Source organism: Loxodonta africana, chromosome 18 (genome assembly GCF_030014295.1).
Source record: "Loxodonta africana isolate mLoxAfr1 chromosome 18, mLoxAfr1.hap2, whole genome shotgun sequence".
Lineage (NCBI taxonomy): Eukaryota > Metazoa > Chordata > Mammalia > Proboscidea > Elephantidae > Loxodonta > Loxodonta africana.
Genome location: NC_087359.1, coordinates 52,834,280 through 52,846,325, shown reverse-complemented (window position 1 = coordinate 52,846,325; position 12,046 = coordinate 52,834,280). Strand labels below are relative to the sequence as shown.

General features: G+C 51.8%; 2 protein-coding genes across 3 annotated transcripts in view; one reads left to right on the top strand and one right to left on the bottom strand.

Moving 5' to 3' along the window:
* Positions 1-1,950: 1,950 nt before the first annotated feature.
* Positions 1,951-6,319, top strand: C18H17orf50 (chromosome 18 C17orf50 homolog). The gene is made up of 4 exons (XM_003414352.3): positions 1,951-1,963; positions 4,342-4,654; positions 4,797-4,960; positions 6,249-6,319. The coding sequence occupies exons 1-4, from the start codon at positions 1,951-1,953 to the stop codon at positions 6,317-6,319; spliced, it is 561 nt and encodes a 186-aa protein (XP_003414400.1).
* MMP28 (matrix metallopeptidase 28) overlaps positions 6,259-12,046 on the bottom strand; it is a 33,489-nt gene continuing 27,701 nt past the window's right edge. For both annotated transcript variants that reach the window (XM_003414353.4, XM_010594243.3), the window contains 4 exons: positions 10,130-10,375; positions 8,722-8,871; positions 8,223-8,390; positions 6,259-7,306 (listed from right to left, as the gene is read on the bottom strand). In XM_003414353.4, coding sequence (XP_003414401.2) covers positions 6,912-7,306; positions 8,223-8,390; positions 8,722-8,871; positions 10,130-10,375 — 959 coding nt within the window. In that variant the 3' untranslated portion in view covers positions 6,259-6,911. The remainder of the gene's footprint in view (positions 7,307-8,222; positions 8,391-8,721; positions 8,872-10,129; positions 10,376-12,046) is intronic.

Here is a 12,046-nt window from a genome sequence, read left to right as displayed (position 1 = left end):
GTCCCTGCAACCATGTGAGTCAGGAGAAGCATCCAGGCTGATGCCTGACCCAAGGGTTTGGGCCTTGCCAGCTTCCGCAACTGCATGAGCCATTTCCTTGAGATAAGTCTCTCTCTATACATGTGCATCAATGGTTTTACTCCGCTAGAGAACCCAGCCTGAAACTGTGCTGTTTCTCCCATAGTCAGGATTCACGGGTCTAGGAATCAAAGGGGTGGAAATGGGGGTGTCACCACTCACTATTTCCTCTAGCGATCCATTAGTAAAATTTTTGCCTCCTGTCCCTGCAACTGTATGCTATGCTCGTCTAGAGGTCTTGGTTCTAAAGGAAGGAACGCTTCCACCAGGAGATAGAACAATGATTTTGTTGAACTGGAAGTTAAGACTGCCACCAGGCTCCTTTGGGCTTTTCATGCCTTTGAATCAGCAGGCAAAGAACAGAGTTACTGTACGGATTGGAGTGATTGATCCTGATTACCAAGGAGAAATTGACACAATGAAGAGTACGTTTAGACTACTGGAGATCCTTTAGGGCATCTCTTAGTACTGCCTGTGATGAAAGTCAATGGAAACTACAACCCAGTTCAGGCAGGATGACTAAAGGCCCAGACCCTACAGGAGTGAAGGTTTGGATCACCCCACTAGGCAAAGAACCATGACCAACTGAGGTGCTTGCTGAAGACAAAGGGAATGAGCAATTGGTAGGGGAAGAGGTAGTTATAAATACCCCCTATTTTTTTATGACCATGTAATCAGCTGCAGAAATGAGGACTATAATTGTTATGAGTATTTCTTCCTTATTTTGTTATGTGTTTGTGAGTGTGTGTGTCTCAGATATTTCATATATCTCAAATATCTTTGTTTTCTTCTCTTATCCTCAATTATCATTAAGATGTATTAACTTTACATCAGTGTATTTAAGTTACAGGATATCAAGAAGAATGGACATTAACCAAGGATTTTGTATCTTCCTCCTTTCAGTTGTGCACAGGACAGTTGTATCATGTTAGGCAGAAGTATGACTTTGTTATTGTCTTTATTTGGAGATTCCGTATGATTTAATGAGGTGTATGTGAGAGCAAAGTTGACAAGGAGCAGAGTGTGATGGTTAATTTTGTGTCAACTTGGCTAGGCTATAGTGCCAATTTGTTTGGTCAAACACCAGTCTAGATGTTGCTGTGAAGGTGTTTACCTATAATTAGCCACCAGACCGAGGACGCTCCGTAGCTGGACCTCAGTCCTCTGCCCCTCTGCATACCCTGCCAACATACTCCACTCTAAGAGCAGGAAAGGAAAGGATTTTCCTAAGGCATCATGATTTTATTCTTTTCCCCACACCCTGCACACACACACACATATGCAACATCTAGGAGCTGCACCTGGTTTTTGTCCAAGCCCCGCTTTTTACTTGACTTGGTCCCAATTCCCTTCTATTCCTTGGCGATAAGGCAATGAGCTGAAAGTAGGAGGAGTGTAGAGCAGGGCTGAGGGTGGATAGGGATAGGATGGAAAGGGAAGAGAGAAAATGATACAAATAAACACAATGTTTTGAGTGCTTTCTGTGTGCCAGCTAAGGTCCAGTACTATAATACTATCTCTGACTTACAGATGAAAAGACTGAAGGTCAGAGAGATAATGTGATGGTCAGGTAGCTAGTAAAGTGGGAGACCTAGAATTTGAACCCAGTATATCTGAGTCCAAAGCCACCCTCTACTTGCCTTTAGTGCCTTTCCAAGAGGGAAGGTAGGGGACCCAAAGACAACTAGGTTTTGAGTGCTTCTGGAAAAGACAGCTATTCTTGAACGGAGCCCTATGGCAGGTGAGGTTCTGGCCCCGCCCCTTGTGATCCAACAGAGGTCCTAGAGACCAGACAAAGTTCTTTGGGTCCTAGGGACCCCCTCACATCCCAGTTCCTGATCAGGGGATGAAGGCAGCAAAACTTTGTGAAGAATGGATAAGTACAGTGAGTGGGGCTGGAGGCAGGGAGGGTCCAAGGACAGGGCCTCTTGACTCCAGCTTGGGCTAAGCAGCCCATCACCATGGCAACCTTAGAGTAGCAGTCCAGCCTTTTCTCAGTTACCCATCCATGTAGCTATAAGCCCTTTCCCTGAATATTCTTAACACCTGCTCCCTCATCTCCACCTGCTCCTGTTCAGACCTTAGACTTCTCTAGACTGGACCATTGTAATGACTCCTAAACGAGTCTCCCTCTGCAGTGTCAGAGAAAACATCCTAAAATACACCTCAGAGTATGTCCCTCCATTAGAATGTTAAGTGGCTTCTCACTGCTGAGGGACAAAGTCCAGACTCCACAGTCCAGCTCCCTAAGTCCTTTACAGTGAGGTCCCAACCTTACTGTCTACACATTTCCCACTCCTCCCCAAAATGTTCCCAGCTCCTTTTTCATGCTGTGCACCAGGCCTAGCATTTCACAACCAGAAGTCTCCTTAATGTGTTTTCCCAAATGAAAGTTAAATGGGACCTGTTTCTCCACTTTTAGCAACACCAAGAACTGGCAGAATCTTTGAAACAACTTTATATGTTTCAAACTCTTGGGACAAATTCATGGGCCCTCTGTTACCTTCTTCCTTACTTACCTCAGAAGGTTGTGAAGATTAAGGGGCACGGTGTATGAGAGGAGCTTAGCACAGTGACTGTATGCAGTTGGTGTTTGATACATATGAGTTAGGACACTAATTTTTTTATTCCCTCCTTTGTCCCCACCCCCGTAAGCAGGAGGACCAGAGATCAATAGAAAATTTTCTAGACCTTTCCAAGGCAAAGCCCAGAAGTTGTGTTTTCCCTGCCCTCCCCACCCTCTTTTTTCCCCCAGTTCAGGGAACAGCAGAGCATGTGGTGTTATTGGGTAAATGTTTGCTGAATGACTGAGTAAATGCCTTGAGACAGATGCCAGGTTGCTTCCCATGTCAGACATGAACTTCCTGCCTGCCCAGGCTGTGGTGTCTGTGCCATAAACAAAGGCACCGAGTAAGGGGGAACCAAAACCAAGCCATCGAGATGATTCGGACTCAGAGAGACCCTATAGGACAGAGTAGAACTGTCCCTTAGGGTTGCTAAAGCTATAATTTTTATGGAAGTAGACTGCCACATCCTTCTGCCACTGAGCGGCTGATGGGTTCAAACCACCGACGCTTCAGTTAGCAGCCGATTGCTTAATCACTGCGTCACAAGGGAACCCCATGAGGAACCAAAACCAAAAAAACCAAACCCAGTGCCATCGAGTCAATTCCAACTCACAGCGACCCTTTAGGATAGAGTAGCACTGCCCCATAGGATTTCCAAAGAGCAGCTGATGGACTCAAACTGCCAACCTTTCAGTTTGCAGCCATGGCTCTTAACCACTGCGCCACTAGGGCTCCCTAACGGTGGTACCGAAATCCAGCTTGCTATCCAGGTTGGTCAAGTCTGAACTGAGGAAGAGGCAGATTTTTCTGATTGGTTCGCGGCTCCCCTCTCCCCAAGCCGTTTCCTAATTGGTCTGCGCATAAGGGGCACTTTTCCCAATTGGCCTACCGCTAGGGGGCGCCTTTTTCTAATTATACAGAGGTGCTGGATCTCAGCAGCCTACCCACTCACCTTCAGTTTTCCTTAACGCAAGGTCCACTTTGAGGAAGGAAATTCCGGTCATAAAACAATATATAAACAATCACCTATTAAAATTACAATTAGTGCAACTAATGTTTGTTGACAGCCTATAGGATATAAGATGCCAACCCTAAAATCAATCAGAAGAAATTTGGTGATGACCCGTCGGTTTCCTCTCCATTTGCGGTCTTCAGCCTCACATTTGCTATCTTTTGTTGATTGCTTCTTGTGCACCAGGCCCTGGCCTGGGTGCTTTACACTAGGGCTTCCAACCGGTCCATTCCGGTTTGACCCACTGCTAAGAATTTGCATTTCCACACCGAATGTACTGAATCAGAATCTACATTTTAACAAGATACCCAGGTGATTCTTTTCCAAAGCCCTGCTTTACACAGACAGGACATCTCCTTCAGCCTCACAACAGCCCTTGAGATTGGCACCACTTTTCTCTATTTTACAGATGAGGAAACAGCTTGACAGAAGCGACTAGTCTGGAATCCTTAGGTAGGAAATGTAGGAGCCTGGAAATGGGAGCAGGCAGGCAGGCCCTCCCCTCGACCGGAAATCCCTGCACTCTGTAACCCCCTTTCCCGGAGTCCTGCTGACCTGGTGCATCTCATAGTCATGGTCCTTCATGCACCTGCCTTTTTGGAGGAGCCGGTTGTAGGCAACACCAGGGTACCCGGACCCTTCACTAGGGGCGGGGGACTGCATTGACCTCCTCTCCACCCGCAGGCGTGAAGACCCCCTTGTGGAAGAAGGAACTGGAGGAGCCCCAGGACAGGGAGGTGGAGGAGAAAGAAGAGGAGGAGGGGTCGGAGGAGGAAGACGAGGAGAGGCAGCCGGCCGAGAGCGCGGCCGAGGGCGAGGAGGAGTGCCCGGTGGCGGTGGAGGACGAGGGCCGCGACCGGGGCTCAGTGTCCTACTGCCCGCTGCGCCAGGAGTCCAGCACCCAACAGGTGGCGCTGCTGCGGCGCTCAGACAGCAGCTTCTGGGCCTGGTTCAGCCCGTTCGCGCTGCTCGGCGGTTTGGGGGCTCCCGCCGACAGGTGAGGGCGCGCCCCTGGCCGCTCAGCCCCCAGGGCGCCCTGTCCCGCCAGAGGACTAGGGGCCGGGTAGGATGGAGGCTGCCAGGGCTCCAGGATGAACGGGTCGGGACTTTGCACTGAGCACCCGGGTCCCCGCCCGCAGAAAGCGAAGCCTCCCGGAGGAGCCCTGCGTATTGGAGAAGCGGCGGCAGCGGCCGCGCGGCGGGGGCTGTGCTCGCTGCGAGATCCTTTTCTGCAAGAAATGCAGAAGCCTGCACAGCCACCCTGCCTACGTGGCTCACTGCATTCTGGAACACCCGGACCTGGGTGAGGCGAGGGTTTCAGGAAGGATGGGGGCGCCCGGGGGCTCCTGAGCGCCTGCCCCCCCAAGCCTTTGTGTCCTCCGTCCTTGCCTGAACCCAGACACCCCGCAATCTTTTCACCCCTGATTCGGAGCCCTCTCCAGCACATTCCACAGGACTGCCCCTTCTCAGAGCCGCCATTCCTCAGTCAAGAAGGCCCATTGTTGACGTGGCATTCCCACCCAATGAGGAGCCCAACAGGCCTGGAGTTCCATTCCTCTAATAGCGCCTCCTGAGGGCTACCCGTCCCAGGCAGCACCCAGTGCCTACCACCCACTTGACTCGGTCCCGGACACATTCATCTCTTGGGTATTTCAGGTCCTTCTGGGCCCCCCAGGCAGAGAAATCGCCTAGAGAAAATAACCTCCTGGTTCCCTCACCCCTTTGAGAAACTTGCCCCTTGACCTCAAACCCTTCAGTAAAGCTTCTGATCAAAGTGTCCGTGCCTTGAGGTGAGGATGAGGTGACTGGGGGAGGGGGTGATGAAGATTAACCCTCTTCACCTTCCCCTGGGTTTCAGGTCAGAGGGAAAAGAGCTGGCAAAGAGCCTCCTCCCTCTGCCTCTCCCAGGACAGGGCCTGCATCCAAAGGCAGACAAAGGCCATTCTGCCCACTTTGCAGAGAAGAAAATGAAGGCCCAGAGCCAGGAACACCCGTTGGGAGTTGGGGGCTGAACTCTTGGCCAGACCATTCTCCTCTCCCCCTGGAAAGCTGGTCTTGCTGAAGCTAATGAGTGTATAGTGAGGTGCCGGCAGGTGTGTGGGGGGGGGTGGGGTTGAGGGAGAGGACTACAGAACCAGATGCTAAAATCAGACTGGCTAAGGGGTGGGGGGGGGGGTGGGGGGCTGGGGAGCTGGTTCCTTCTCCAGGAATTCCAACTATTCTTGGCCATCTGGTAGGAGCTTCTGGAATGCTGCTTGTGTGGCCTGGAGAATGGGGCCATTGTGAGGACAAGGCCTCCCTCCAACCAGCAGGGCCAGCAGAGCCTCCTTGTTCCTTGAGCTGTAGTAAGGGCTGCATCCCCAGGGCCTGCACACCCTACTGCATACATATGGTTCTGTCTGGCCTGGGAAGGGGGCAGGATGTTTTGCTTTTTGAAGCAAGAAAAGCCCCCTTCTACCCATCATAACCACACACACACACACACACACGGCCAGCCCTGGCTTCAGTGGAGCACTGTCCATGCACACAGTCCCAGCCTTTCCGCATCCACACCCACCTACTCACTGGAAAGGATGGAAGAACGGCTCCAGGGAAGGCTGGTTCTGCTTCCAGCTCCCCATCTGGGGGTTCCACTTTATTCCAGACCTTCACAAAAAGCTGAGGCCTAGCAGGCCTGCATCAGTCTCCTTCTGCTGAGTGTCCTGATCCCTTCAGGGCCTCTGACGTTGGAGACCCCATACTCCCGCCCCATCCAAGCTTCCTTAGGGCGGAGTTTCTGCTTTAAATAAGACACAATTCTCCAAAACTCAGACAGGAAGCCCTGAGAATCAGGGCACAGTTTTGCAGAAGGGTCCCCAACCTCTGCTTAGAGTCTTGCATCCTTTCTCGTTGGATCCCAGTGCTGCCCCCTTGTGGGCAGGAGCTGCCCCTTTATCAGAAGAAGCAAAATCTCCAACGCTTGGAATCGACTCGACGGCAGTGGGTTTTTGGTTTGGGAGAAAAAAGGTCCTTGGAGAAAAGGCCGTGAGATCAGGGACTCTTGGATTGATCCCACCCCCACCTCCATGTAGCGGGAAGGGCACACAGAAAACGCCATATTCTCCAGGGGACAAAAGCCAACAAACTTCCTGGTGGAGTTTTCCTGCCCCGTCTTCTACAGGAGGTTCAGAGGCTTCCCAGACAGGTTCCGCCTCTGGGGTAGAGGAATCGAGTTGGCCATTAGGGTGCCAACGGTTGTGTAAGTGGTGGGGCCTTCAGAACAGGGCGCCCCCGGAGTTGGCGTGCCAGCATCCCATCCAGGGCAGTTCTGCGACCCAGCGGCCCGAGGCGGTCGCCCGCAGTTTGGCGTGGTCGAGGCGCCAGTATCGGTCATCTCGGAAGAAGATGACCGAGCCGTCCGGCTGCGGCAGGGCACCGCTGACCTCCTCAGGGACACCGCCCCAGTCCTGCAGGTCACGGGGATAGTAGGGTTCCACCTGCAGGCCCCCTCGGGCCAACACGTAGTAGCGAGCCCCCTTAAAGAGGACGAGGCGGTGCAGGGGAGGGAAGAAAAGGGCGGCGTCGGGGTGGCGGGGTAGGCCCCCTGCCCGGCACAGCTGCGGGGAGCCCCACACTGGCTTGGAGCCCCGGAACCTCCAGCATCGACTCCCTGTGGGGCATGGGGGAGGGGCAAGGTGAGTTGGCGGCTGTCGGCTTTTATTCCTCCACCCCACCCGTCTCCTATCCGCTTCCCTTCCCCTCCCCCACGTTGGAGCCCAGAGTTGTTAGCATTCTTAACAGTCAAAATGGATTATGCTAATCTTCACTTATGAACAGTAGGGGAGGTAGGACGACCGTTGTGGTCCAGACTTTTAGGCGGTGTCAACAAAGGGCAGATAGTACCGCCTGAACCTGTTTACCACACACAGGAGGCAAGGCGCCCCCCACTGGTAAGAAATGGAAAATAGGCAAGACCAGGAGCTTTCTTCACTACCAGGTACTGTGGTAACTGGTAGTTCCATGAGGACAGGGATTTTTGCTTTGTTCACTGCTGTCTCCAACAGTGTCTAGTGCCGAGAAGGCACTCAATCTTTGAATGAATGAATACTGTTTACTGAAGCATCACCATGCATCTAGTAACATACTGCACACTCTGCAGATGTTATGCTCTAATCCTTCCCACAAACCTGAGGTATTATTTTCCCCATTCAAGAAATTCAAGCTCAGAACTTCGAGTGACATGCCCAACCCCACACAGCCAGGACTCCACGGCAGGTCCAACCCTTTCTGCTGAATTGCAGAGTTCAGGAGGGGTCCTCTACATCCGCCTAGGCTCTTCTCTGAAATCTTCCTTCCCTGTCTCGGGTTCTGGGTGGGTCTCTCTGCTGCAACCTAGACACCTGCCCAGCCCCCATTCCATCACAGAGAGGAATCCCCTGGTGGGGTCTTCCCTGGGATTACAGGTTCAAATGGGAATAGAGACTCCACCATGGGCTCCCTGTGTGATACTCTTCCCCTCTTGACCTTGGTTGGGTAAGACGCCTCGCTCCAGGCCTCAATTTTCTGATCTGGCCCAGGGCTGGTACCTTTGAAGAAGTAGAAGTCTCCGTCCTCCAAAGACACTGCAGCAGCCTCAATGTAGGGGGGCAGCCCCGCCCACCTTTCCTGCAGTGGGCGGGGCTCTGAGACGTTGCCATCAGCTGCCACCTCCCAGAAGTGGCTCCCTTTAAAAATGTACACTCGCTGCTGCCCGTCTTCCCAGAGACATGAAAGAAGAGAGAGGACCATCACTCTCCTGTCTTCTTTCCAGGGAAGGCACTTTCCTAGAACTCAGCTTCCCAAACTGATCAGCAGAGGAGGGAGCGTGACAGTTGGAGCTGAGGAGAAAGTGGGCAGGAGGAAGCAGTATCTGGTGTGGGCTTGCTGCCAGTGGAATGCTTCTGGCCTGGGATTTCTGGATTTTACAATGTCGCCCCACACACACACACACACACACACGTTGTCCTCCCGCTCTGGAGACCCTTGGAGATGAGAAGGTGCAAGGAAGAAAGAAGTGAGGCATGGCACTGGGTGGGGTCATCTTACCTACAGTGATGGCATCGAAGGAAGAGTGGCAGTATTTAGGACCCCGGGTTTCAGGGCGTCTGCCCCCGGGACTGTGAAGGTCCCAGGCCTCAAAGTCAGTGAACAGCTTTCCTGGGAGCTGGACAGCCACTGAGCCCCCCAGGGGCTTCCCTTCATGAGGAGGGAGAGAAGAGGGAGAAAACACACATGGATGGGGGCTATGCTGAGGGCTCAAGACCTCCTCTTTGGAGGTCTTGAGCCCTATCACTGATCCCAGGGAAAGCCTGGAAAAGAGGGACCTATTGGGATCAGATGCCAAGCAAGGGTTTGGGACTAAGAAGTGCAGAGCGTTCTGAGTCCTGGGCAATGCTGGTGGTGTGAGGGCAGAGTTCAGGGATGCAGGCTGTGATAACTATAGCAGTTATAGTAATCATTATTATCCTTCCCTTATGAGAGGAGTGAGGCAGAGTTCAAAGAACTTAGAATTTGGCAACAATTCCTGAGTCCAGTCTTCAGCTTCCCAGCTGTGTGACCTTGGAAAAGTTACCTAAGCTCTCTGAGCCCCATTCTCCTCATCTGTGGACAAAAAGGTACTTATCTCATGGGCATGTTATGAGTATGTTAAGTGCCTGGCCCATGGTAGATACTCATGAAACAGCAGCTATAACCATTACATTTCACAGGTTTCTCAGGCTACAAAGCATGTTCATACCCACCAGCCTAACAGCCCTGTGAGGTAAGCAGGGCCTTAATTATCACCCCTTTTCACAGAAGGTAAAACTGAGGGTGCTCAGAGGGGGAATGCTTTGCCCAAGGGCTGATCAGGTATGGAATGGAGACTTGAACCCAGGCTTCCTGGCTCTCCCCACCAAACCACACGCTGGGGCAGGCCTGGGGTCCCAGCAGGTCCCTGGGGCAGCAGCAGCACTGGCTAATTCACTCGGCCTTGCCTGCTCTGGGAGGGAAGACCTTATCTGAGTTCACAGCCAGGCAGAGACTCAAGCTCATGGTTGAAGGGAGTGGACATCCATGAGCCGAGGAGGCAGGCAAGCACAGCTGGGGCAGGAATGTGGGCTTTGGGGTCTGGGGTGGGGCAAGAGATGGGACCAAGGATGAGGCAAGGATGTTAGAGGAGCTGCTGAGGCCGGGTTGGCCAAGAGTTCAGGAACTGAACTGCAAGGGAGAACTGTGCAAGAATTGGATGGGACTGATGAAGAGAGGGCCAGGGTCAGGAGGAACCAGGAGCTTGACCGAGGATGGGGTTTTCAGATTTGAGAAACCAAGGATCTCAGGACTGGGGAGGACCGGGGTGGGAAGCGCCAGATTCCTGCGCTTAGGATGGGCGATCTGAGTCGAGCAGCAGGTGTCCAAGGACTGGAGGTGCAGGAGTTAGGGGTGGGTCGCTATCGGGGCATGGCTGGGGGCTCACCATACAGGCTCTGCACCGCCAGCACGTCGTCCCAGCTGAGCAGCGCGTCGCGGCCCAGTCTCTTGTAGTAGGGCGCCATGAGCGCGCGCGGCGCGGGTGAGTGGGGCAGGCCGAGCGTGTGGCCGATCTCGTGCGCCACCACCACGAACAGATTGCGCCCGCGGCGGCTGCTCAGGGACCAGCGCTCGTCTAGGTCGAAGTGCGCTTCGCCTCGGCGCGGCAGAAAGGCGTGCGCCAGGGCGCCCCCTGTAGGTGGCACAGTGGGTCAGGGGGAGCGACCGGCTCGCGCCGCCCCCAAGTATCCACAGCCCAGCTCAAATGCCTTTGGTGTGTGTGTCGCTGTTTGCCGCTGCACAACTTCCCTCCGCATTAAGTCTGACAGAAGCTGGAGTGTGAGGCAGTGAACACAGATGACTAGCCTGTGGGGTGTGGACACTTATGAGACAGCGGAGTGTAAAGACAGTGTGGGGCCAGACCGCCAAGGTTCAAATTCTAATTTTACCATTACTTTTTTTTTTTTTTTGGCCTTGGAAAAGTAGCTTAACTTCTCTGTGTCTCAGCTTCCTGATCCGAAAATGAGAATGATAACAATGAGCTTCTTTCTTTTGTTCTGAGGATTGTTGTCCAGAGGATTAGATATGGGTGCTAAACATAATACTTAGAACAGTGTTTGCACTCAGGTGCTACATAAGAACTATTTTCAGAAAGATCTAGGAGACCTCAACCTGCTCTAAAATGAACCCCTGAAGTAATCTTTAAACCTTTAAACTTAAACCAAAAACATCTCTTGAAATCTTCTTAAAACCAGGCAATAGTTTAGCCTAATTAGTAAAGAACGTCTGCCTTTGAGCATTGTGCTCTTTTAAGGTCTTTATGGGATCAAACTGACAATGCGACTCAAAAAATTACATAGGAAACTTAGAAAGCAGTGAGTTTGTGTTAATGGAGGAGGAACAACTTGGGAAAGGAGGTTGAGAATGGCTGCACAACTCGAAGAATGTAATCAATGTCACTGAATTGTACCTGTAGAAACTGCTGAATTGGTATATGTTCTGCTGTGTATATTCTCAACAACAACAAAAAATCATTAAAAAAACCTGCTCTAAAAAATGAAGTTTATTAATTAAAAAAAAAAAACAAGATCTAGAAATAGGTATAGTTGTTAACCCCTAGAAGAGGTCATTATGGAACCATAATATTCTCTTCCTCTCTCTGGGTGTGGGCATGTTCAGTTGGTGAAAAGTCATCAAGCTCTAAGTTTATGATTTGTACACTTTCTGTATGTGTCTGTTTTCTTCAATAAAGATTATATATACTCTTTTGTTCTTGCCCTTCCTCTACAAAGGCGCCTCTGTGTACCGCTACAGCCCTGCTTGTAAGAGCAGCAGAGGGAGCTGGGCTGCAGCAATGATTTTCAAGCTTTTTGCACACCCTACGTGGAGCTTACTAGATGTGCAGTTTCCACCCCTTGTAGTTGGCTTGGAAACCCTGGTGGCGTAGTGGTTAAGTGCTATGGCTGCTAACCAAATCGTCAGCAGTTCGAATCTGCCAGGCACTCCTTGGAAACTCTATGGGGCAGTTCTACTTTGTCCTATAGGGTCTCTATGAGTCGGAATCGACTCGACGGCACTGGGTTTGGTTTGGTTTTTTTGGTAGTTGGCTTTCCTCAGGGGCAGGTGACCCTGATGCAGGCTATACTGTGATAATGTTGACCTAGAGCCTTGTTGAGAGACCTTCAGAGCTGCCTTCTCGGAGCCCAGGCCAACTGGGACCTGGCAAAGGTGGGGACGCTCGCATTAAAGGACAGCCTTACAGGGGCGTGGAGAGTCGGTGGGGAATACATGCCTCCTATTTTGAATATGCCTCAACCCGTTTTGAGCACTGTTAGATCCATTCCATTCAGTTTTCACAACAACC

Bases quoted from the DNA above. Each gene is read 5' to 3' on its own strand.
- C18H17orf50 (XM_003414352.3), top strand. The intron at 4,655-4,796 runs GTGAGGGCGCGC...CCCCGCCCGCAG, and splicing joins TTGGGGGCTCCCGCCGACAG to AAAGCGAAGCCTCCCGGAGG. The intron at 4,961-6,248 runs GTGAGGCGAGGG...GAACGGCTCCAG, and splicing joins TCTGGAACACCCGGACCTGG to GGAAGGCTGGTTCTGCTTCC.